A 26,691-nucleotide genomic window follows, 5' to 3' on the forward strand; every position below is an offset into this window, starting at 1 on the left:
AAAATGTATTTATGGACTCTTCAGCTACAAACGTAAGCTGTTTTTTTCCTTTGACTTACTAGAACCTCCAAAGTTTGTTAAGAAATTAGAAGCTTCAAAAGTTGCAAAGCAGGGAGAATCCATCAAACTGGAATGTAAAATAAGCGGTTCCCCGGAAATCAAAGTTTTGTGGTTCCGAAATGACGGTGAACTTCATGAAAGTTGGAAATACAACATGTCATTCGTGGATTCTGTGGCATTGCTCACCATCAATGAAGCCAGCACAGAGGATACTGGGGACTATATCTGTGAAGCCCATAATGGTGTTGGGGACGCCAGCTGCAGCACAGCCCTGACGATTAAAGGTTAGACATGCTAAGCTGCTTTCTTTCTTCCTTCTCCTCTGATCTGGATTCTTTCTCAGCAATGTTCTGAGCTCCAAAATAAAAAGGCTAGTTAAGGGGATTTGCTTGCAATTCTTAAACTAGTTTTTATGACTAGTCATTTCTTATGTTAGTATACTGTCATATGGTCACACCGGGCACTCAACGATTTAGACTCTAAAATATTTTTTCCCTTTCATTAGGCAAATGCTCTCATTGCTTATCTTCTTTTCTTCTGGTAGCACCTCCTGTTTTCACCCAGAAGCCTTCTCCAGTAGGAGCCCTTAAAGGTTCTGATGTTATCTTCCAATGTGAAATTTCGGGAACCCCCCCATTTGAAGTGGTGTGGGTTAAAGATCGAAAGCAAGTTCGGAGCAGCAAGAAATTTAAAATCACTTCAAAAAATTTTGATACAAGTCTCCACATCCTTAATCTGGAAGCTGCCGATGTAGGAGAATATCACTGCAAAGCTACTAATGAGGTGGGAAGTGACACGTGTGTTTGCACTGTCAAGTTCAAAGGTTTGTATCCATGGGCACAAAAATATTTATCTCTTGCTTTCATCTTTTCTTGCTTGACCAATAATGTATGTGGCTGTGATTCTCATCTTTTTTCTCTAACCACAAATTTCTTTCATTAGAACCCCCACGGTTTGTGAAGAAGCTAAGTGACACCTCAACCCTCGCTGGGAATGCCGTTGAGTTACGGGCCGTAGTGGAAGGCTTCCAGCCCATTGCTGTCGTCTGGCTGAAAGATAAAGGTGACATTATCAGAGAGAGTGAAAACACTAGGATTTCATTCATTGATAACGTTGCAACACTCCAGCTTGGAAGCCCAGAAGCATCTAACTCTGGAAAATACGTGTGCCAGATCAGAAATGATGCCGGAATGAGAGAGTGTTCAGCAGTCTTGACTGTCCTAGGTTAGTAACAAAGTACAGCCTGAGAAAAAAATCAGGTTGATTGACCCATGATCATTGCCTGCACATATTGCTCTTAGCCAATAATATACTGATTACACTCTTAGTTTGAAAGAAGACTTTGTGTTCAATGCAATATACTTCTTTCAGAACCAGCCAGAATCATAGAGAAACCAGAACCCATGACTGTCACTACCGGAAATCCTTTTGCATTAGAGTGTGCAGTGGCTGGGACACCAGAACTTTCAGCCAAGTGGTTCAAAGATGGGAGAGAATTATCTGCAGACAGCAAACATCACATCACATTCATCAACAAAGTGGCTTCACTTAAAATCCCTTGTGCAGAAATGAGTGACAAGGGGTTATATAGCTTTGAAGTGAAAAACAGTGTTGGTAAAAGTAACTGCACTGTGTCTGTCCATGTTTCGGGTGAGTAGTATGAGGTTTTTGTGAATATACCGTTTTTCCTGGGGTAGAAAATAAGGCTTCTCTTTCAACGGAAAACTACCCTTCTCCATGTAGATCGAGTCGTCCCTCCTTCCTTCATCCGCAAGTTGAAGGACACCAACGCCATCCTGGGGGCCTCGGCGGTTTTGGAGTGCAGAGTCTCCGGCTCCGCACCCATCTCCGTGGGCTGGTTTCAAGATGGAAATGAGATCGTTAGTGGGCCTAAATGCCAGTCCAGCTTTTCGGAAAACGTCTGTACTTTGAATCTGAGCTTCTTGGAGCCCTCTGATACAGGCACATACACGTGCGTGGCCACCAACGTGGCTGGGTCAGACGAATGCTCGGCTGTCCTGACTGTCCAAGGTCAGTGCACAGGCACCAGGCTGCTGCTTGACTTAGTGACTGCCTCACAGGGGATTTCTTTATTTTGTCTTCGTGTGTAGTCTTTTTGTTTGTTTGTTTGTTTTTTAACATCTTTATTGGGGTATAATTGCTTTACAATGGTGTGTTAGTTTCTGCTTTATAACAAAGTGAATCAGTTATACATATACATATGTTCCCATATCTCTTCCCTCTTGCATCTCCCTCCCTCCCACCCTCCTTATCCCACCCCTCCAGGCGGTCACAAAGCACGGAGCTGATATCCCTGTGCTATGCAGATGCTTCCCACTAGCTATGTACCTTACGTTTGGTAGTGTATATATGTCCATGCCTCTCTCTCGCTTTGTCACAGTTCACCCTTCCCCCTCCCCATATCCTCAAGTCCGTTCTCCAGTAGGTCTGTGTCTTTATTCCTGTCTAACCCCTAGGTTCTTCATGACATTTTTTTTTCTTAAATTCCATATATATGTGTTAGCATAAGGTATTTGTCTTTCTCTTTCTGCCTTACTTCACTCTGTATGACAGACTCTAGGTCTATCCACCTCATTACTTCGTGTGTAGTCTTTTTTTTATTATTAATTAATTTATTATTTTTGACTGTGTTGGGTCTTCGTTTCTGTGCGAGGGCTTTCTCTAGTTGTGGCAAGCGGGGGCCACTCTTCATCATGGTGTGCGGGCCTCTCACTATCCTGGCCTCTCTTGTTATGGAGCACAGGCTCCAAACGCGCAGGCTCAGTAGTTGTGGCTCACGGGCCTAGTTGCTCCACGGCATGTGGGATCTTCCCAGACCAGGGCTCAAACCCGTGTGGCCTGCATTGGCAGGCAGATTCTCAACCACTGCGCCACCCAGGAAGCCCTCGTGTGTAGTCTTAATTCCCTTTTCTTCAAGGAGCAAAAGCACTGCTCAATTGGATTTCTTTTTTCTCTTCATCTCCCCCACTCCTGGGGTATCTAGAACCACCATCTTTTGAACAAGCCCCTGATTCTTTGGAAGTTCTCCCTGGAATGAGCCTCACATTCACCAGTGTCATTAGAGGCACCCCGCCTTTCAAGGTCAAATGGTTTAAAGGCAGCAGGGAACTGGTGTCAGGGGAGTCATGCAGCATCTCTCTGGAAGATTTTGTCACAGAACTGGAATTGTTTGAGGTGGAGCCATTGCAAAGCGGGGAATATTCTTGCCTCGTGGCTAACGACGCTGGCAGTGCTTCCTGTACCACGCATCTTTTTGTGAAAGGTTTGCTCTTTTCTCCAAAACATGTATCTTTAGCATTCTTTTCTGATTCTTTATTTGAAGATGCCACTTCTGCCCTGCTGTTTTCTCCTTATAGAACCAGCCACCTTTGTGAAAAGATTGGCTGATTTCAGCGTCGAGACAGGAAACCCCATCGTTCTCGAGGCCACGTTTACCGGCACGCCTCCCATCTCGGTGAGCTGGATGAAGAATGAGTTTCCCCTTACACAATCTCGGAATTGCAGCATTACCATGACGGAAAAATCTACGATCCTAGAAATTCTTGATAGCACAATAGAGGATTATGCACAATACAGTTGCCTCATAGAAAATGAGGCCGGTCAAGATATTTGTGAAGCGCTGGTGTCTGTCTTAGGTATGTTGACAGTTACCTCTTCTTATTGCTCTCTTTTCTTTCTTTTAATACATCCTCTTTTAGCTAGTATGATTGATTGATTACCATCCTTTCTACCTCAGAACCACCTTATTTTATTGAGCCTCTGGAACACATGGAAGCAGCCATTGGAGAACCTGTAACTTTACAGTGTAAAGTGGATGGAACCCCAGAAATTAGAATTTCTTGGTATAAAGAACACACAAAGCTACGATCGGCTCCTGCGTATAAAATGCAATTCAGAAATAATGTTGCCTCCTTAGTAATCAACAAAGTGGATCCCAGTGATGTGGGAGAATACACGTGCAAGGCTGAAAACAGCGTGGGGGCAGTGGCTTCCTCAGCTGTGCTCGTTATCAAAGGTGATGATCGTTCTCCTAACAAGTCTTGCTGTGTGTTGACAGATCCACTTTCTTAAAAACGTCACAATGTTAATGGGTTGAAGTATGCTGCGGGTGTTTTCTCTCTTGTAAATAAGGATTGTCTGTGACTCCCTTCCAGAGCGCAAACTTCCACCTTCCTTTGCAAGAAAACTGAAGGATGTTCAGGAGACCCTTGGCTTCCCAGTTGCATTTGAATGTCGCATCAATGGCTCAGAACCTCTTCAAGTGTCTTGGTACAAAGATGGGGTGCTTTTGAAAGACGATGCTAATTTGCAAACATCTTTTGTTCATAATGTAGCAACTCTTCAAATTTTGCAAACTGACCAGAGCCATGTTGGTCAGTACAATTGCTCTGCTTCTAATCCTCTTGGGACAGCTTCATCCAGTGCGAAGCTCATCCTCTTAGGTGGGTAGCTCATCACATTACCCTCTTCATCATAAAGCAGTTTCACTGCTCCGGGCCACCAAAGGTCTGGTGCCACTTAGTTTCTGCTCCACGTCTGGGAGCATGAAAACTGAAGTCACCATGTTGGTCTTCATTCTTTTCAGACCATGAAGTGCCTCCTTTCTTTGATCTAAAGCCTGTGTCAGTAGATCTTGCTCTTGGAGAAAGTGGTTCTTTTAAATGTCACATAACTGGAACTGCACCAATCAAGATCACTTGGGCCAAAGATAACCGAGAGATTCGCCCTGGAGGCAACTACAAGATGACTTTGGTTGAAAATACTGCCACTCTGACGGTTCTCAAAGTAGGCAAAGTCGATGCTGGGCAGTACACCTGCTATGCAAGCAACGTCGCTGGAAAAGACTCTTGTTCTGCTCATCTGGGTGTACAAGGTACTTGTTCAAGTGAAATAGTAAGGTCTCATTTCAACATCTGAAAATATAGGAGAAAGCGTGTGCTTGAAAGATACGTTTAGGACTATGGTCTAGGAATTGGAAGTGATTGAATAGATCCAGGGTCTTCTAAGTGGGAGCAAGTTTTTTATAATGTTTATTTAAAAAAATATAAAACTGGTCAAACATGGACTGAAGGTCCATTTTCAAAGGCTGAAATTGCAAGAAAACCCAAGTTTGAAAGAAATTACCTTAGGACAATAAAAGGAAGTTGTCTCGAATGACTTACTTTCCACGTTAGTTTATAAATTAATGGATTTTGTTCCTCGAGGGGCTAGCAGAGCCCCAAACTATCAACCCCTTCAAGAAGAGTCAGATTGTGTCAACTTCTTTTCCTCTACTAGCTCCACTTAAATAACAATGGAAGCCAGGGGACTGGGGAGTACATCAATATCTGACATCATGGAAGGCAACCATGTCTCTCTGTAGCATGTTCAAGGCTGCTGTGGTCAGAAATCAAACATTTAACTCAATGAGCTGCTGGTCTAACCCATGAGAGCATTTTTAAGGGTTTTAATGGTGATAGTTTATAAATAACTTCAAATTAAAACAGAGTTAGATTTAGCAGCCCACGTGCTCTGTGATATATTGCTAATTATTTTTATCTCCCTAAACTTGAATTTTTTGATTCAGTTAATGAAGAAAGCGATCGCTCTCCCCACTTCAAAGGGATATTATGAAGGTTGAAGAAATATCTATGTAAGGCCTATAAGAGAAAATAGCACTTTAAAGTATTAAGATATCTAACCCAATTTTGCTACTCTGACTCTTCATGGTACATAACTGATATCTTTGCAGCCACAGGAAATAGACCGTCCTGCACTGGTTCACGTACAAGAAAGTAATCAAACTCTCTCAAATCCCTGTAAACCGTAGTGTGATTTCACCAACAGATACACACTCTGACTGTGATCTTGCACAAAGTGATTCTTTTGCTGGTAGGAGGATTGCACAAAAGGGATAAATGTCTCTTCCTCTTTCCTTTTGCAGTAATATTTGATGTGGGTGCTTAAAAAAATAAATACATTTTATAGGAATTTTCTAGTTAAGTTTCACCTAACTATTCTTCCTTGAACTGCAGCAAATAAATTTGTTTTCCAGAGCTAAAGACCTCTCTGTTTGATTTTTCACTTCATCCTGAATTATACGTGTCTTCCCTTCTCTTCCCTTGTGTTTTCTGTCTTGCTTCCATAGAACCCCCCAGGTTCATTAAGAAGCTAGAACCTTCAAGAATCATGAAACAAGATGAATCTACAAGATATGAATGTAAAGTAGGAGGGTCTCCAGAAATCAAAGTTTTATGGTATAAGGACGAGACTGAAATTCAAGAGAGCAGTAAATTCAGAATGTCATTCCATGACTCGGTGGCGGTATTGGAAATGCACGCTCTCAGTGTAGAAGACAGCGGAGACTACACATGCGAGGCCCGCAACGCAGCGGGCAGAGCAAGCAGCAGCACCACCTTAAAAGTTAAAGGTCAGCTCCTACCCTTCTTTCATGTTTTTCACGTTAACTTCCTCCTAGTTGTCCTCTCAATTCCCTGTTTGACTCTCCGTCGAGGTTCTAAAAATTTTAAAGGACACAATAGAAAATCGAGTGTAGTGTTCTCTCTCTATGGTGGAATGGAAAACTGATTCTTACTTGTAACTACATAGTTACAGAACACATCCTAATGTTCCTTTTTTCCTAATTTTAGAACCACCCGTTTTCCGCAAAAAGCCTCGTCCCGTTGAGACACTGGAAGGAGCTGATGTTCACCTTGAATGTGAGCTTCAGGGCACCCCCCCGTTTCAAGTTTCTTGGCATAAAGACAAGAGAGAACTTAGGAGTGGCAAGAAGTACAAGATAATGTCTGAGAACTTCCTGACGAGTATTCACATCCTGAGCGTCAGTGCTGCAGACGTTGGGGAATATCAGTGTAAAGCCACGAACGACGTGGGGGGAGACACCTGTGTTGGTTCCATCACTCTGAAAGGTTAGAGTGACTCCATCCTCTTCTGCTTACAGTTTTCCTTCTAACTTTAATACCCTGTTGGCCCCTCAGCTCTTGCCCCATCCTTTACCACTAGCTGTCTTGTACTTTTCCCCTCTCTCCTTTCTAAATCCTTTTATAGTTAGTGCGCATCCCATTTCTAAATCCTACAAATGACCCTTTTAGACAATTTTCCCAGTAGGTTTTGATTGGATTTAGAAAGCTAGAGAGGCCAAGATGTTCGACTCTTTCTGCTTAGTACAAACTCTAATGCATCTCTGCTCCCATTCACCAAAAATGCCTCTTCTTTAAGAAATAGAAACAACACATGATCACCAGTTTGATTCCTAGCATTCATAGCTTTGAGGGAAATACGCATAGCCCCACACATTTTAAATCCCTGATTTTGCCTCTTTTTCATCAGCACCACCAAGATTTGTGAAGAAGCCCAGTGACATTTCTGCCATCGTTGGTGAAGAAGTTCAGCTTCAGGCTGCTATTGAAGGCACTGAGCCCATTTCTGTGGTGTGGTTCAAAGACAAGGGGGAGATGGTCAGAGAAAGTGACAATATATGGATCTCTTATTCAGAAAACATTGCAACCCTCCAGTTTTCAAGAGTGGAAACAGCCAATGCCGGGAAATACACCTGTCAGATCAAAAACGATGCCGGAATGCAAGAGTGCTTCGCCACGGTGTCCATCCTCGGTTAGTGCAGATAGAATGTCATCATGAATAGAAGGCACGCGCTTACCAGTACTCGTGTCTTCTTTAGTTTTTCAATGTGATTTTAACATTTGAAAACAATTTACATCTCGTTCCAGAGCCTGCAGCAATTGTCGAAAAGCCAGAATCCATAAAAGTGACCACGGGAGACACCTGTACCTTGGAGTGCATGGTCACTGGCACACCCGAACTCACTACTAAGTGGTTTAAGGATGCAAAAGAGCTGACAAGTGATAGCAAATACAAAATCAGCTTCTTCAACAAAATATCTGGCCTTAAGATTATTAACGTGGCCCCCAGTGACAGTGGGGTGTACAGTTTTGAGGTGCAAAACCCTGTGGGCAAAGACAGCTGCACAGCCTCAGTTCATGTTTCAGGTTGGTTGGTTGGGCTTTTGTTTCACTGTTATTATAGTATAGTTCCTGGTTTACATACGTGTGTATAAGAAACTCCACATTCTACAGCGTGACATGAGTCTGACATCCTCTGAATCAGCAAAATCAGAGGTAATAGACCTATAGAGTTAGAAGGAAACCAAGTCCAAAAGTTCTATCCCTTTCTTTTGGAGGAATTTCCACAATTCAGGGTGGTAGGAGTAACACTTAATCCCTGGATAAGGAATAAGGATATGTAGTCTTCTACTGTCACTTATGCTGGAGTAATTCTCCACATAATGATTCACAGCAAAGAGAGACCAAAATTCCTAATAAGTCAACTAGCACGTCTTGTCCACTGATTCTCAAGGCTTTCCATGGTGTGACCCCACTGGGGACTCTGTTATATCCTCACAGAAGAGCCAAATGGATCTAGGCATATTCCATCAAAAAGACAATAATTCTCTCTTCAAATCATTTTATAACTGATGTCCTTGTTTGTTTGATTTTTATCACATTCAGACCGAATTGTGCCTCCTTCATTCACAAGAAAATTGAAAGAGACAAATGGTCTGTCTGGTTCCTCAGTGGTAATGGAGTGTAAAGTCTATGGATCACCTCCAATCTCCGTCTCCTGGTTCCATGAAGGAAACGAGATCAGCAGTGGAAGGAAGTACCAGACCACCCTGACGGATAACACTTGTGCCTTAACTGTGAACATGCTGGAAGACTCGGACACCGGCGACTACACATGTATAGCTACTAATGTGGCTGGTTCTGATGAGTGCAGTGCTCCTTTGACTGTGAGAGGTCAGCTAAAAATAACAGCGAAATAGAATTGCGTTTCATTATTTATTCAACATTTTTGTCATCAGAATTCAAAAGTAGTAAACTTTTTCCGGTATGTGCTTTTTTGTTTAGAACCACCATCTTTTGTTCAGAAACCTGATCCCATGGATGTTTTAACTGGAGCAAATGTAACTTTCACAAGCCTTGTAAAAGGAACACCCCCGTTCAGTGTCAGCTGGTTCAAGGGTAGCAGTGAACTAGTACCAGGGGACAGATGTAATGTGTCTTTGGAGGATTCAGTTGCTGAACTGGAGCTGTTTGATGTAGATACATCACAAAGTGGAGAATATACCTGCATTGTTAGTAATGAAGCTGGCAAAGCTTCTTGTACAACACATCTGTATGTAAAAGGTTTGTTTGACTGCCATTCTGCATTTTTACAATTAATATACATGAAGTAATAGGTGTGCCTGTATCTGTGTGTGTATGTGCTTTATTTCATGTTTTCAATTTGCCTGCTACAGCCCCAGCCAAATTTGTGAAGAAGCTCAATGATTACAGCCTAGAGAAAGGAAAACCCCTGATCCTAGAGGGCACGTATACTGGAACTCTTCCCATTTCAGTTACATGGAAGAAAAATGGCACAAATATAACTCCTTCTCAGAGGTGTCATATAACCACAACTGAAAAATCTGCAATCCTGGAAATTCCAAGCAGCACAGTGGAGGATGCAGGACAGTACAACTGCTACATTGAAAACGCTTCCGGGAAAGACTCCTGTTCAGCACAAATCCTGATATTAGGTGTGTTGTGATTGCACATTCGTATCTTTATATACAAATAACCATCCTGGCATGTCTCCTTCATGACTGGTTATCTCTCTTGGCTGCAGAACCACCATATTTTGTCAAGCAGTTGGAGCCTGTGAAGGTGACCATTGGAGATTCTGCCTCTTTGCAATGCCAACTTGCTGGGACCCCTGAAATTGGGGTGTCCTGGTATAAAGGAGATACGAAATTGAGACCCACGACTACCTACAAAATGCATTTTAGGAACAATGTTGCTACACTGGTTTTCAACCAGGTTGATAGTAATGACAGTGGAGAATATATCTGCAGGGCTGAAAACAGTGTGGGAGAAGTTTCTTCATCAACTTTCCTGACTGTTCAAGGTGATTGCAATATTTTTTAAGTGAATGAATGTGTTTCTTTTGAACAAGATTTAAAATATCTGGCGAGGGTCTTCTTTTTAGGAAAAATCTTCCCAAATGCAAAACTTTCTTCTTAAGTAGTTCTGCCTACAAATTAGCAGTTTCTCTTTTTTGATCACCTTTACAGAGAGAGATAAAATGACTAATCTTCAGTTGGAAGGATCATGTCATCATTTGTCTCTATAATTAAATCTTTCAGAAAAATGAGTAACCATATTTTTTTAAATTCCACCCATGGGTGTCTCATGCAGATTGCTAGAAAGCAGTCTTAAAAAGTAAGAAAATCTGCTACATGCCAGAGATGTACCTTAAGCCAATCAGTTTCTCTGCTGGCTTACATATTTTTACACCTACCATGCGTCAGCGTGGCATCAAAGTAAAACTTTTGCTCCAAAAATTTACCTGCTTTTCTTTGAGTCCAAGTTAATTCAGGATATGTGAATACCTCCTGATATTTTTATAGGAATCCCCTTATTTATATAACAATAATTGTGAGAAGACTATTCAGTAAATTCAAAATGTCCAGAAGTATTCATTACTTTAATTCTATTCCTACAGAGGAAAAACTTCCACCGTCGTTTTCTCGACAGTTGAGAGATGTTCAAGAAACGGTCGGGCTGCCAGTTGTTTTTGAGTGTGCTGTCAGTGGATCAGAACCTATCTCGGTGTCTTGGTTTAAAGATGGCAAGCCGTTGAAAGACGGCCCCAATGTACAAACATCATTTTTAGATAATGTAGCCACTCTCAATATTTTTCAAACAGATCGGAGTTTTACAGGCCAGTATTCTTGCACAGCTACAAATCCTATAGGTTCTGCTTCTTCCAGTGCCAGACTCATTCTCACAGGTGTGTGGATTCTTAAATTTCTATTTCTGTAGTTAAATTTTTTATAACCAAATTTGAAATTAGAGGAGGATGATTTGTGTGAACTGGGATGGTCAGGTATGGAGCCTGAAACCATGTCTTTCTGCTCTCCTCTCAGAGGGGAAGAACCCGCCCTTCTTTGACATCCCTCTTGCCCCTGTGGATGCTGTGGTGGGAGACAGTGCGGACTTTGAGTGCCATGTGACTGGGACACAACCAATAAAGGTCACCTGGGCCAAAGACAACAGACAGATCCAAAGTGGCGGAAACTATCAGATTAGTTATCTGGAAAACAGTGCCCACCTGACAATCCTGAAAGTAGACAAAGGAGACTCTGGACAGTATACGTGCTATGCTGTCAATGAAGTGGGAGAGGACTCCTGCATTGCTCAGCTCAATATAAAAGGTATCTTTGTATATCACATCCTAAGGGTGCGGTTTTATTAGGACAGATGAAATTTAGCACATTTTTAAACCACTGACATAAAAATGTTTCAGAAGAAATAAGTTTCTCTAGAGAAAAGGTGATCTTTTAAAATCTGTATTTCTCTAAGTTTTTATATATCCTACATAACCCTAAGACCACTCCTTCCCCCGCTTTTTTCTTTTTTTTTTTAACAAATATCTGGTTCTGTAAATGACCATAAGTTATTCTTATCATCCATCCCATAAATCAGAGAACAGTTTAAAATAAGCTTGTGAAAATAAAAGAAAAAAAAACCCACAATATTGTAAATCAACTATATGCCACTGTAAAATAAAAAAATTGTTTTAATTTAAAAATAAAATAAGCTTGTGGAAAGAGGCCAAAATGTTTAGGAACATTACACTGATATGGTGTATTCAGTTGGTCAGCATTGACTTTGAACTTAAAATATGACTTTTCTTTCTTGAAAAGCCTCCTATTAGTAACCTACTTCTGGATTCCACTTCATATATCCTTGAACTTTCTTACAGAGCGGCTAATTCCACCAACTTTCACTAAAAAACTCTCGGAGACAGTAGAAGAAACAGAAAGGAACTCTTTCAAACTCGAGGGCCGTGTTGCTGGTTCCCAGCCTATTTCTGTCGCTTGGTACAAAAATAACGTAGAGATCCATCCAACGTCTAACTGTGAAATCACATTCAAGAATAACACACTTCTGCTGCAAGTCAAGAAGGCAAGCATGGACGACGCTGGTTTGTACACGTGCAAAGTGTGGAATGATGCAGGCTCTGCTCTGTGTACATCTTCAGTCGTCATCAAAGGTAAGTCACCTTCAGAGCCCCTGGCATGATGTGTTTTTCTTTACTGCCTTATTAGACAGCCATGTGTGTTTCTTCTGACATCTCGACCAAGTAAGTTATAACAGATGTGAATATATATTATTTAATTGGCTTGCCACAATTCCACATATGTTTACTAAAAAATATACATTAGTTGTAATTTAATTATGTGGCCCAGGAAAGTAGGTGTCATATAATAAATGGACTGTACCTTAGCTTGTAAATCACATCTCGAAATTCTCTCAGGTAGTTAGAAGTCTAAGTCTACTTTGAAATTCATACATAAGTGACATATAAATTTTTATGAGGCACATTTGTTTTGAAATTTTTAAAAATTTTCATCATTGAATATTGCATTACCTTTGCTTATTATAAGTTCTATCACATTCTGAAACATTCTCTTTTCTAAGGATATTTCTAAAGGATTATTGTCTGACATATATTGCCCAAAGCTTTTAGCCTATAAATGAATATTAACCTCATACAAAAGTGTAAAATTTGCTCAGAAAGAAAAAAAAAATGGGTGGAAAGATGTTGCATATCATTATGAATACACAGTCATAGCTTGAGGCAAAGAAATAGACTGTATTGTTTAAGGAGATCTTCTCAATCTGATCCTCTAACCATAATGGCTTCATCCATATAACTTTTCTTTCTTTTTTTTTTCTTAACATCTTTATTGGAGTATAATTGCTTTACAATGGTGTGTTAGTTTCTGCTGTATAACAAAGTGAATCAGCTATACACATATATATATATCCTCATATCTCCTCCCTCTTGTGTCTCCCTCCCACCCTCCCTATCCCAACCCTCTAGGTGGTCACAAAGCACTGAGCTGACCTCCCTGTGCTATGTAGCTGCTTCCCACTAGCTACCTATTTTTACATTTGGTAGTGTATATATGTCCATGCCACTCTCTCACTTCGTCCCAGCTTACCTTTCTCCCTCCCCGTGTCCTCAAGTCCATTCTCTATGTCTGCGTCTTTATTCCCGTCCTGCCCCTAGGTTTGTCAGAACTTTGTTTTTTTTTAGATTCCATATATATGTATTAGCATATGGTATTTGTTTTTCTCTTTCTGACTTACTTCACTCTGTATGACAGTCTCTAGGTCCATCCACCTCACTACAAATAACTCAATTTCGTTTCTTTTTATGGCTGAGTAATATTCCATTGTATATATGTGCCACATCTTCTTTATCCATTCATCTGTCGATGGACACTTAGGTTGCTTCCATGTCCTGGCTATAGTAAATAATGCTGCAATGAACATTTTGGTACATGACTCTTTTTGAATTATGGTTTTCTCAGGGTATATGCCCAGAAGTGGGATTGCTGGGTCGTATGGTAGTTTTATTTTTAGCTTTTTAAGGAACCTCCATACTGTTCTCCATAGTGGCTGTATCAATTTACATTCCCACCGACAGTACAAGAGGGTTCCCTTTTCTCCACACCCTCTCCAGCATTTATTGTTTGTAGATTTTTTGATGATGGCCATTCTGACTGGTGTGAGGTGATACCTCACTGTAGTTTTGATTTGCATTTCTCTAATGATTAGTGATGTTGAGCATCCTTTCATGTGTTTGTTGGCAATCTGTATATCTTCTTTGGAGAAATATCTATTTAGGTCTTCTGCCCATTTGTGGATTGGGTTGTTTGTGTTTTTGTTATTGAGCTGCATGAGCTGCTTGTAAATTTTGGAGATTAATCCTTTGTCAGTTGGTTCATTTACAAATATTTTCTCCCATTCTGAGGGTTGTCTTTTCATCTTGTTTATGTTTTCCTTTGCTGTGCAAAAGCTTTTAAGTTTCATTAGGTCCCATTTGTTTCATCCATATAATGAGACAGTTCATCAAAATCACTTTACAGTCTAACTTCCTTGAACAACTGGGAGTTAATTACAAACTCTGATGATCTAGCTGGCCATGTCAGGGTGCACAGACAGTAGGTTAATATCATCAATAGATTAATATTACTAATAAGCTAATGTCATTGAGTTAACTTTTTATAATTCTAATTTCCTCACTCACTTAATAGTACTTAAATGCGTTTGATTTTTAAAACATTTAGTTAAATGAAGAATGAATGCTTAACCATTCATGATGGTTTTACATTGAGTAGATAAATACTTTCTATAGAATTCTGAGGCTTTTTATCCATAGAGTTTAAAAATGAATAGATATCAGAAGTTTTCATCTTTGCAATCATGAATATTGCTTATTTTCCTTATATGTAGGTCTCAGAACCATTCAATAAAATCATTACATAACACCAAGCTATACATGGCCTTCCCATGATGTTACTGATATCTTCTTCACGGGTTTTCATTTGAGCACTGAGCTTCAACGCCTCATTCCTTTGGGCAAAGGTTGGATTTTAAATGGTACTGTAGCTGCATATAATAGCTACAGATGATCATAAGAGAAAATCACATATTAACATGTGGGCTCATGGTTACTCAAATGTTGGCTTTCTTTCCCAGAGGGTAGCAAACATTGTATATCATGAGCAGAGTTCTCCAACAGGCCCTTCGTTTTTAGGGTTCAGTGAAAATACAGCTGCATGCAGGTTTGAGAGAATCAACGGTGTGCTATATGACATCGAAATTTATAGGAACGGCCAGTGCAGTGTTTGCAGTGCCTAATGTTTGCAAAACACAGATGCTTGGGTAACTCATGGGCAGCATGGCATCTGTTCTTTGCTTGTTTTTAAACCTTTTTCTATTTATAAAATCCAACACATGTAACTATTGCTTTCAGAGACAAAGGCACATGATTCAGTTCTATTATAGCAACCAGTGCTACCTGTTAGAGGCAAAACTTGTTTCTTTTCTGGAGTTTAATATTTTTTTGTTTTTATGTTCCTCATGAAAATCCCTTTCTAATTCTAGCACCTAAGAAGCCACCTGTGTTTGATCAGCACCCTACTCCAGTAACAGTTAGTGAAGGAGAATTCGTGCAGCTTAGCTGCCACGTCCAGGGATCAGAACCGATCAGGATCCAGTGGTTGAAGGCTGGCAGGGAAATAAAGCCCTCAGACAGATGCAGCTTCAGCTTTGCTAATGGGACTGCTGTGCTGGAACTCAAGGATGTGTCTAAAGCAGATGCGGGAGATTATGTGTGCAAAGCTTCAAACGTGGCTGGAAGTGACACTTGCAAATCAAAAGTGACCATTAAAGGTACAGACACCTCAAAACTATTATTTGGATTAAGTCAACTGCTTGTGTTTATTTGCTTATTTGCTTATTACAGTTTAAGTAAGAATGGAATTAGATTTTTAGAATTATCAGTTACTGCTCATTTGCAATTTATAGTCTCCTTATTATAATTGAAATATTAGGTGATTTAGTGGCAATAATTTCCACACAAATTTTCTGAAAGTACCCCAAGTTCACCATCACACTTCTTGACCTTTTTTTCACCATATCCAAAAGGATGTAACTAAGTGGAGTTCCAAAAATGATCCTGTAATAATGTGACATAAGGTAGCCTGATATCATATCCCTAAAGGAAATCTATATGATAAAACCAAGTTGAGAAATATAAAACTTGATGCGATTAATGTGATTGCAGTTCATTCTGCATGTAATAGCTACAACTAGTTATAAATGTCTATGAAACTGCTTTGTCTTCTATAGTCCACTCTCATATAGAGTGTGTAATATTTGTAACATTGCCATATTCTTAAAGCCTGTTTTTCAAAGGAAATTATTTATTACAATTTGAAGGTAATTGTGATTTTTTTAAAAAACATATAAACGTGTTGTTTTAGACAAACCAGCTGCCGTCCCAGCAGCTAAGAAAGCAGCAGTAGATGGAAAACTCTTCTTCATATCAGAACCTCAGAGTATGAGAGTTGTAGAAAGTAAGTACTTCATGAAAATTACATCTTCATCTGTCTTGTACATTTTACTGCTGATTTCATTTCAGAAAAACTGGTTTTGGAAAATTAAATTTTTATTGATTTGTTTTCATTGTTCCTTAGAAACCACTGCAATATTCATTGCGAAAGTTGGAGGTGATCCAGTTCCAAATGTTAAGTGGACAAAAGGGAAGTGGAGACAACTGAGCCAAGGAGGTCGAATTTTTATCCACCAGAAAGATGGTGAAGCAAAGCTGGAGATCAGAGGCACCACAAAAACCGATTCTGGATTATACCGATGTGTCGCATTTAACAAGCATGGTGAAATTGAAAGTAATGTTAATCTACAGGTGGATGAAAGGAAGCAACAAGAGAAAATTGAAGGAGATCTTAGAGCAATGCTGAAAAAGTAAGTTCAATAAAGTACCATGCACGGTAGTGTTCCATTCATGGACCATCCCCTCCAAGATTCAGATTGTGAAAGAACATTAGCATATAGACATTTTAACAGAAACAGCTAAGCGAATACACAGTATTTGAGTGGAAGTTAGTGGTGCATTAACATCAATTTCTGAATAATCTTGAGAAAATTTTGAGAATGAGGCGAATTTTTATTAAAATTTTGAACAAAGGAAATGGCCTGTAGAGAAACCTGTGTGTCTAGGCATGAAATTTTTGTTTCTATGTGTAATTTCTCTTGCTCTGAATGGCTTTCTAGATCAACCATTTTAAACATTTTCCATAATTGCCAATAATTTCAAAACCAATTATGTTTGAACATCACTGTTAATCAATTAATCAACATTTAATTTCTACATATTTTCCTCATGATATATGTATTCTTTATTGATGCTTTCCATGGCTATTATTATTTTTCCTTATAATTCTTTCATTAGCCTCTTTTGTTGTAAAGCTTACAAAAATATTTTTGTTATCCTTTCTTAAACTCTTTGATCAAAATTCCATACTTTGTGACTATAGTCTGATCTTAATCCACTCCACCTCCAAACCCACAATTTTGTTTGTTTGTTTCACAGTTAACATGGTAAAATTAGTAGTTCTTAAATAAAGGACACAAAACTATTCCTTTGTGGAAAAAATTTTATTACATTTATAATCTTTGAATGATGATAGACCATTCAAAATAAGTAGAAGACAGGTGATTCACGTTTATTTCTTATTTCATTTAGGACTCCAGCCTTAAAGAAAGGAGCTGGGGAAGAAGAGGAAATTGATATCCTGGAACTTCTCAAAAATATTGATCCAAAAGAATATGAAAAATATGCCCGCATGTATGGAATCACTGACTTCCGGGGTCTTCTTCAAGCATTTGAAATGCTAAAGCAAAGTCAAGTAGAAGAGACACATAGATTGGTATGATCTTTTATATATAGTATCATCTTTAAAAATTCACACTTGAAACGTCTAACATACGCCTTTTGAGTTTCCAGAACCCTACAGTTGTATAAGATAGTTAATATAACCTAAGCAGCATCAAAAATGGAGGTTAAATATAATCATTCGTCCTCTAATTCAAATTTTATTCCATATGTAATACTTATGCTTTTTTTTCCTCCCTAGGAAATTGAGGAAATAGAGAAGTCAGAGAAGGAAGAAAAGGAATTTGAGGAACTTGTATCATTTATTCAGCAAAGGCTGTCACAGACAGAGGTAAAATGAATTATGCTGATCACAAAATGAAGAAATTATTATTGGGAATTACAAGGGAAGGAGTGACTAATGCATTTTAATTCTTTATTCTCCTAGCCTGTCACTTTGATCAAGGACATTGAAAATCAGACAGTTTTGAAAGATAATGATGCTGTGTTTGAAATTGACATTAAGATTAATTATCCAGAAATCAAGCTTTCATGGTACAAAGGGACTGAAAAACTGGAACCCAGTGATAAATTTGAAATAAGCATTGATGGTGATCAACATACCCTCAGAGTCAAAAACTGTCAACTTAAAGATCAGGGCAATTATAGATTGGTGTGTGGTCCACACATCGCTAGTGCTAAACTAACTGTAATTGGTAAGGAAAAAGAGTTTTATTATTTAAAAAAAAACTTGTGAGATGAATTTACTACTGAGTACATCACATGTGATATCGTACAAAATGTATATTGTATCATACCCACAGAGCCTGCCTGGGAACGGCATCTTCAGGATGTTACTTTGAAAGAAGGCCAGACTTGTACCATGACTTGCCAGTTTTCTGTGCCAAATGTAAAATCCGAATGGTTCAGAAATGGCAGAATCCTTAAACCCCAAGGTAGATATAAAACAGAAGTGGAGCACAAAGTCCATAAGCTGATCATTGCAGATGTTCGAGCAGAGGACCAGGGTCAGTACACCTGCAAATACGAAGACCTTGAAACTTCAGCAGAGCTCAGAATTGAAGGTGGGTGAAAGACTGTGGCTGGAGTTATCACAGCATCGGTCAGTGGCAAATGTTGTGCAGGACCCCTGCAACCCTGCCATCACATGTATCTTAAAGCGCTTGTGTGGTCTCATTTCCCAACACACATACTCATAGCATTCACTCACGTCTCAAAATCCATTTGAAATCAAAACGGAAGTATTCACGTAAGTGCCGATTCTGTTGCATAGTTCTTTTTGACCTGAAGTAGATTTCAGTCTAAACCATGACTTGACTTTCTAACACTTATTTCTGTTAAATTTCATAATTATGCTAAATTCAGTAATTTTTTACAATTCTGTTAAATGCCATAATTCTCACATCTATGATTTTGAATTCTAGAAATAAATCTTAGAAAGGACCAGATTTCATGCCTATTATCTTGAGGATCTTGGCTAGGAGCTGACATTTTGTTTACAGGAATCAACTTGACTCTATCTGTATGAAACTTTATAGATAAAATTAACAACATATGTGATGTGTGATTAGCAGCTATTTTTCAAAAATTATTGTTTCATAGGAAGATCATATTCCAACCTCCGAATCTCTGAAATGAAGTGGAATGCTAGGACTTAGGAGCAACAATATTTATTTCCTAAAGACCTACACCTTTAGACTGCATTCAGCAACATTTGGCTCTAATCATGGGCTCTACTTCCAGGCGTTGCCATTTATAGCTGTTGAAATAACTATGTGACTTATTTACATAAGCATTTCAACATCTCTGACTTGCTTTATAGTGGATATCAAGGCCTGGTTGTATTTTAAAGTTAAGCAATGTTAAATCTCTTTTCATTTAAAGGATCCAGTTGAAACCACTTATCATTTTTTAAATAATTGCCTCCTTTTATACGATCCTTCAAAGAAAAGCTCACCAGAGTACATATGACATCTAAGCTATTCATGATACTGTAGTACGTTGAATCCCAGCCGCCCAGATAAAATTCTGCAGAGGGACCTCCACGCCAGCCTATTCTCTTGCTACATACCCTGCCATTCCCAGTGGGTGGACTTCATGCCTGCCCACGGGTGCTTGCAAAGCAGGTTTCAGAACTCTTCAAAATGAATCCTTTGAAATTTAGAAGTGCAGATTTCCTACTGAGTTTGAAATTATTTTTACAGGGAAAGTTATACAAGCCAAAAAATAAACAATTCTAGATCCTGAATAGCAGAATTATTTTACAGAGGAAAGAAAGAATTTCAAAGGGGAATGAGAAGTATACAGTAAAAATTTAAGTTTATGTTCCCTTTATTTTGAAGCCCCCATTTCACTAACATTTTTAAAGTTTAAATGTTACTTTTGGGTTATAAGCACGCTTGACTATTGCCTTCATGTAAATATTGTAAGGACTTTCAGGGATTTCTTTAAACTTTCCCACATTGATCCTGTAGGAATACACTTAAGTGTTGGGATAATTTTTTGTTACTGATGCGAAGAAGTGCACTTTCTTCTTGTTTTATCTTTTCAGCCTTTTTCTGCTATTTTCCAATCGGATAAAAAGATAAGAGACTTTAAACATCTGTGGGGAAAGCACAGTGAAAGAAATTCCTCCCCAAACAATCTAAATTTGAACTCTTTTTGTACTTAAACAGCTGAACCAATTCAGTTTACGAAGCGCATACAGAACATTGTGGTGAGTGAGCATCAGTCTGCCACCTTCGAGTGCGAAGTGTCCTTCGATGACGCCATTGTAACGTGGTACAAAGGACCAACAGAACTGACCGAGAGCCAGAAATACAACTTCAGGAATGACGGTCGCTGCCATTATATGACCATCCACAACGTGACCCCAGATGACGAAGGTAACTTAATTGACAGTGTCCCTGTGACTATATAATTTCAACTTTGCCTGTTTTATTTATTTCTACTCTAGTTTACGCTTATACTCTGTAGTTCTATCTAGATTAGTTTTTTTAGGAAAGAGAAATATAAATAAATACTATATTTAAATAAAGAAGCATTATTTACAAACATATCAGAAAGCAAACATTTCACGATTTTTTCCTTAGGTGTCTATTCAGTAATTGCTCGACTGGAGCCCAGAGGTGAAGCAAGAAGTACAGCAGAGCTGTACTTAACAACCAAAGGTCAGAAAACACCACATTCAAATCACAGTGCAATCTTGGAAACAAAGTAGCCTGCCAAGACAATTCTAAATTTTAAAAAATATCATTGTTTTTTTCTTTTGCAGAAATCAAACTTGAGATGAAGCCTCCTGGTAAGTTAAAAAAAAAAAATCAATCCTTTCAATACATTCAGTGTAATTTTGTAAATGATAGAAGCCAAACTAACATGTCTAAAAATATGATTTCTTTTTTTCAGTAAAATATTATTCAGTAAAATTATTTTCAGTAAAATAATACCAATGTTAGGCTTTGTGAGTTTGGGAAATTAGAGATAATGAGGTCACATTCAGCTGATATCTAGGATCAAGTTTGGCCGTAGAACAAATTTTCACAGGGAATAAATTTGCATGTGTGTCTGCCTACAAAAGAATCTTAATATCTTTGTTTCTATATGTTAAATTCTGCTGTTGGAAATGCCTGACAATCAAACACATCTTAGTTGTCTAATAAATATCTGTGTTTTCAGTCTCTCGGTGCTTATCATTGTTAAATGTCCCTTTTCAGATATTCCTGACTCCAGAGTTCCAATTCCAACCATGCCTATCAGAGCAGTACCTCCAGAAGGTAAGATCCAGCACCATGACCCCTGGGCTTGAAGCTGCAGTATCCTACCACTAGGAAGTTACCAATGCCAAACCATAGCATACAGCAAGAACAAATTCTTTCTCATCATATTCTTCACTGTGTAATTAAAAATCAAAGCAAAAGAGTAGTTACAATTTTAAATAGATGCTAATTTTGTTTGTTCTGATTGTTGAATTTCTGCTATAACACCTTTGAAGTACTGAAAGAAATGCATGAGACTTTTCATCGTATTTCACACAAAATAAGAAACCAAACTATGTTACTTATGATGACATTTATTTTCTTCAGAAATTCCTCATACAGTGGTTCCTCCCATCCCCCTGTTGCTACCATCACCTGAAGAAAAGAAACCACCAGCAAAACGTATTGAAGGTATTATATGTTATCTACCTAAATGTCAAAATATAGAACTATTACAGACCTGGAAAATGTTGTTTAATGCAACATGTTGGCCCTCTAGTGGTCAGCAGTTTGAATTGCCTTTCAAAATGTAAATTATATGCTCTTAAGTATTAACTAAATATGTAAGACGTGTGCCTTAAAGTCTGAAAATCATCAGAAAAAAAAACAAATATGATGCTTAATATTAAAATATTTTATTTTAAAGGAATCACTTAAGCATTAGTGGCAAACTGATTTCACATTTCATATTTTCCTAACTACTACATAAAGCAATAAAATAATACAGTCAAATTCTAGTGAAGCTTATAGAAATAAAAAATACTAGTGTATAGTCAGATTTAAAATTATAGATTGTGTTTTTTCCCAGTTACACTGTTAACTACGCTAAAATTCACTATTTTGTTATAAAAATATGATTTAGAATATCTTTGATTTTTTTTTTTTAAGCTAAGGAAAGAGCTCTCCAATAAACTCATGAGTGCGCCAGGAAATTGTCCTTCTCAGATATTTCAGTAGATAAACTGTACCATTTGTGCCCCCAAACTGCTCAACTAATCAGTCAACAGACTGCCTGGGACTTTCTAGAGTTCTGGGGAGTTCAGAATTGCTGTCAGAATTCTCCCAGCATCATCAGGAAAAAATTCTGCATGTCAAAGTCACATTTTTCCAAAGCCAAGCCACCATTACTGTAGTAGTTTCCATGGTTTGACATGCTAGTTCCCTAATATCTACTACAATTGGTGTCAAAAGCTTGAGCTAGTTTTCAGCCAGCCTCAGGGGAAATTCAGTTAAAAAAAAAAACAAAAAGCACTTCCAGTTTTATGACTACTACAATCTCAATAACAAAGAAAAGCATTTTTATAATTTATATGAACATAATTAACTATATTTTACCTACTTATGATAGCAAAAATGAATAAGAATCAAAAATCATAAAATAGATTTCCACTTATATTTGTTGTCAGAAATAATAATTTATCTTAATGAATGATTTATGATTTGAGTGTTAGTGTCAACATGACTTAAGTTTGAGTGCCCAGTGGGAAACTTGAGAAATTAAATCATATTTTAAAAATTCAAAAGTGTTATTTATTCATGAATACTAGGAGCCATAATCAAGTTACGATCAGGGGCCAGGATCAAGGTATAATGTCAGAAATGACAAAAGAAAACTTCCACAATATAGCATAGGTGGGACTTTAATTTTACTAATTCACTTGTTAATTCTTTTTCCTGAAAACTATAAAGTGTTCTTACCTAAGTGAAATGAAGATGAAAAGCTGTACCTCTGCTATTTATGATATCACTTGGGTCTACTCTAGATGTTTGAAAACTTTAAGCAGGCATAAAATCAGTGAAGATGTAAGATCACCCTTCATATTCTATCTCCCTCCAAAAAAATGGTTCTGCTTTGTAGTCCAAGATCTTTCTGAAACAGATATCTTGCAATAATGTGCAGAATCTCTTGTTACCATCAAAACATATTAAAAAAAAATATTTCAGGATTTACCTTGTGGTGCAGTGGTTAAGAAGCTGCCTGCCAATGCAGGGGACACGGGTTCAATCCCTGGTCCTGGAAGATCCCACATACTGCGGAGCAATTATGCCCGTGCGCTACAACTACTGAGCCCGCGGGCCTAGAGCCCGTGCTCCTCAATAAGAGAAGCCACTGCAAGGAGAAGCCCGAGCACCACAACTAGAGAAAGCCTTTGCACAGCAATGAAGATCCAATGCAGCCAAAAATAAATAAATTAAATTAATTTAAAAATTTTTTCAATAAACCTCCCAGTTTCATGAAAATATTTTAGTAAAATTTACATCTGACATCTCATTTTTTAGTGACCAAAAAAGCTGTGAAGAAAGATGCTAAAAAAGTTGTCGCAAAGCCCAAAGAAGAGGCACCACCACCTAAAGGTATTATAATTAATCAAAATTCAGTCTTACTGCTTTTCTCTTGGTTAAAAAATTTAAATCCCAAATAGTGGAAGATAGAGGAAGGTTAAGAGTGTGAATTCACAAAATGGTACCTCTTCCTTTACTCACACTCACCCTCTTCTTTGATTCAGTCCTCACTTTCTCTCTCAACTTTCTTTCTTTTCCCCTTTTTTTCCTCCTCTATCCTCCTGTGCCTATGTCTACCCATGGCACCCAATGGCAACACCAGAGAGTTCTCATTATCTCTGGATAGTGATTTAAAGAAGGTACTGCCCTCTGGTCCAACAGCTGGTCTTGATCAAGTCACACCAACAGAAGTCAGACCAACAGAAGGTCACTAATTTTAAGTGGCCACTCCAGCCCAACTCAGCACCCTTCCTGGTTCACCTGAGCTAAATGTCAATACTTGCAGGGAAAAATAAAACACTTTTTGCAGGGGGATCAATTTAGTTACTTTAAATTTTTATTATATCCTGGAAAATTTTTAGGAAAAAGATGGGATAACTAAATTTAAGCAAATAATTTTATCCATCTGGCTAAGATTAAAGTACAGCAACCTCCTAAAAAAAGGAGAATCCAGGAGCATAGGGCACGATTCACTGCGACTTTTTTTTTGTGGTCATTTGTGAGATGTTATAGAATAAGAAGAATCTCAAAAAAGCATGGCTGTTTCCCAAACTTTATTGTTAATCACTGAAAAAATTAAACATGCATTATTTTTAGCATCAGACATACCAAATATTCTCTTTATGTTTCATGTTAATTTAAATTGTTTTAAATCAACATAAAGTAGAATAAAATATCAGCCTTCCTGCATTTTCGTTAACATGGCATTGCGTAGCATTTTTGGTGAGCTAAATTTGGATCTTATAAAAGCATTTTATATATGGGTAGTAGTCACAGATCATACAAATGGCTAACAAGGGTATACAGGATTACTAAGCATTAAAAAACTTATAGTCTAAAGATAAACATGTATTTTATGTTTTCAAAGTTCCAGAGGTTGCCAAGAAGCCTCCACCTCCTACTGCCTTAATTCCAGCAGAAGGTAAATGAAATATTTTATTCTATTTATTTCTGAGATTTGCATCTCTGCGTTGTATTCTTATTTTATGTATTAGGCTTCCAACTTATTATAAAGTTGTAGAGTCTCCTCTGCTACAGTAAAATTAGCAGTGGAAATGATGGCTACTTCATACTGGTCGAATTCCAGGAAAGAAAAACCCAGGCAAATGTTTATGCAGCCTCAGTGCAGTGGACTCAGGGAAGGAAATGGTGAGGGCTAGAAAGAGAGGGGATCCCTTATTGTTTCAGCTGTAGCTAACACAAATGTTAAGGATCATATGAATAATGTTAGCCTTAATATTTTTAAAGTTGTCATATGAAAGCAACTAATTGATTTGGTTACATGACTTTAAATATTGTCTTTATCAAATTGACTAAAAAGTTATATTCGATAGTCAAAAATATAGCTTTAAAATTAGTACTGTTTTTGAAAGAATAGTTTGGAATTTAAGTAACTACAGAAATATTAGAAATAAATTCTACAAAATGATCAAATATTAAGATATTCCATGGGGAAAAAAAAACTAAGGGTTTTACAAACTGGAGCTCCCATGAAACAATGGAAGATGTGTTCATTTGATAATATTTACTGAATGCCATTTTGTTCACACCAGAAAAATCCTCAGGTTAAGAGTAGAGTGTCTCTTGACCCTGCTGACTGTGTTCCATAATCAACAAAAATTTAAACAGAACCAACACAAAGAAAACGTAAATGATCAATATAAGGCTGAGATCTCAGATACTGATATTGCTTGACTACATAGACTTTCATTTCGTGAAGTAATTGTATGGATATAATTAACATGCTAATATTATCTTTTTAAATTAATTAATTTATTTATTTTAGCTCCTGAAGTGATTGATGTATCCTCCAAGGCTGAAGAAGTGAAAATAATGACCATAACCAGAAAGAAAGAGGTTCAGAAAGAAGAAGAAGCTGTGTATGAGAAAAAGCAAGCAGTCTACGAGGAGAAGAAAGTTTACATAGAATCTTTGGAGGAACCTTATGACGAACTAGAGGTAGAACCATACACGGAGCCATATGAAGAGCCTTACTATGAGGAACCGGATGAAGAGTATGAAGAGACCCAGGTAGAAGCTAAAAGGGAAGTTCATGAGGAATGGGAAGAAGATTTTGAAGAAGGGCAAGAATACTATGAAAGGGAAGAAGGTTATGAGGAAGGGGAGGAAGAGTGGGAGGAGACTTACCAAGAAAGAGAAGTCATCCAAGTTCAAAAGGAGGCTTATGAAGGTATGTATTAATTGAGTGACTTTTTTCTCTTTTCCTCATTTTTTGCTCAGTTCTTTATATTTTCAAGGTTATTAACCTGATGTGCAATGGATATGAAATAGATGAAATGACGATTTCCATTTTTTAAAGTTAGAAATCTTTAGAATCTTTAAAAGCATCATTGTCTTCAGAGTTACTTTCATGCTTTGATATTGTAAGTTGAATCATTTAATCGTATTACTAAGACTGAATTCCAAGTGCTCTTTTCTAATGCAGAGGTTCAAGTTTTAGTTTCACTGCCTCACTGCATCTCTGCTTGATCCTGCTTCTAAATCCAGCATGAGTAATCCTGTTAGCAATAAAGATCCCAAATACAATAATTTACACAGTTGTATATGATTCTTAACTTATATCATTTGCCAATTGATACAGTCTATTAGAACTTAACCTATTCAAGCATCCCTTATTACTGTGTTTTTGTTAAAGAATCACATGAGAGGAAAATTCCAGCAAAAGTACCGGAAAAGAAAGAAGTACCACCTCCTAAAGGTATGCAATTGGAATTATTTAAATAGATCACATCATCGATGTCATTATCATGGCTTGCTGGGCAAAAATGTATGAATCACCAGTTCAATCCAATAGGCACAACTTCTTCTGGAAGCTTCATTGTATCAGTGATTTTTTTCCTAAGAATATCTACCTACTTCATTTAATTCAAACGTAAAATGATGATAAAAAGATTGTTGTGGTAAATATAAAAAATAACCAAAATACTTGAAGTACAGAGGCTTGTACTTAAAGTTCACTGCAACAAACTTGTCTCTCTTTAAAAATTGAGAGAAAAAGAGA

The 26,691-nt window shown here is 37.9% G+C and overlaps 1 protein-coding gene across 1 annotated transcript in view; it reads left to right on the forward strand.

Moving 5' to 3' along the window:
* The window catches only part of TTN (titin), a 279,722-nt gene that overhangs the window by 89,354 nt on the left and 163,677 nt on the right, over positions 1 to 26,691 (forward strand). The window contains 37 exon segments of the mRNA XM_060302200.1: positions 63 to 344; positions 605 to 883; positions 1,003 to 1,284; positions 1,432 to 1,710; positions 1,804 to 2,091; positions 3,065 to 3,343; positions 3,438 to 3,716; positions 3,818 to 4,096; positions 4,236 to 4,523; positions 4,667 to 4,954; positions 6,209 to 6,490; positions 6,711 to 6,989; positions 7,411 to 7,692; positions 7,809 to 8,087; positions 8,607 to 8,894; positions 9,006 to 9,284; positions 9,398 to 9,676; positions 9,766 to 10,044; positions 10,642 to 10,929; positions 11,066 to 11,353; positions 11,905 to 12,195; positions 15,102 to 15,389; positions 15,983 to 16,075; positions 16,196 to 16,481; positions 17,263 to 17,446; positions 17,654 to 17,743; positions 17,840 to 18,107; positions 18,216 to 18,476; positions 20,088 to 20,297; positions 20,505 to 20,582; positions 20,687 to 20,713; positions 21,126 to 21,185; positions 21,495 to 21,578; positions 23,448 to 23,522; positions 24,544 to 24,591; positions 25,456 to 25,860; positions 26,326 to 26,388. Coding sequence (XP_060158183.1) covers positions 63 to 344; positions 605 to 883; positions 1,003 to 1,284; positions 1,432 to 1,710; positions 1,804 to 2,091; positions 3,065 to 3,343; positions 3,438 to 3,716; positions 3,818 to 4,096; positions 4,236 to 4,523; positions 4,667 to 4,954; positions 6,209 to 6,490; positions 6,711 to 6,989; positions 7,411 to 7,692; positions 7,809 to 8,087; positions 8,607 to 8,894; positions 9,006 to 9,284; positions 9,398 to 9,676; positions 9,766 to 10,044; positions 10,642 to 10,929; positions 11,066 to 11,353; positions 11,905 to 12,195; positions 15,102 to 15,389; positions 15,983 to 16,075; positions 16,196 to 16,481; positions 17,263 to 17,446; positions 17,654 to 17,743; positions 17,840 to 18,107; positions 18,216 to 18,476; positions 20,088 to 20,297; positions 20,505 to 20,582; positions 20,687 to 20,713; positions 21,126 to 21,185; positions 21,495 to 21,578; positions 23,448 to 23,522; positions 24,544 to 24,591; positions 25,456 to 25,860; positions 26,326 to 26,388 — 8,457 coding nt within the window.

This window comes from Globicephala melas, chromosome 7 (genome assembly GCF_963455315.2).
Source record: "Globicephala melas chromosome 7, mGloMel1.2, whole genome shotgun sequence".
NCBI lineage: Eukaryota > Metazoa > Chordata > Mammalia > Artiodactyla > Delphinidae > Globicephala > Globicephala melas.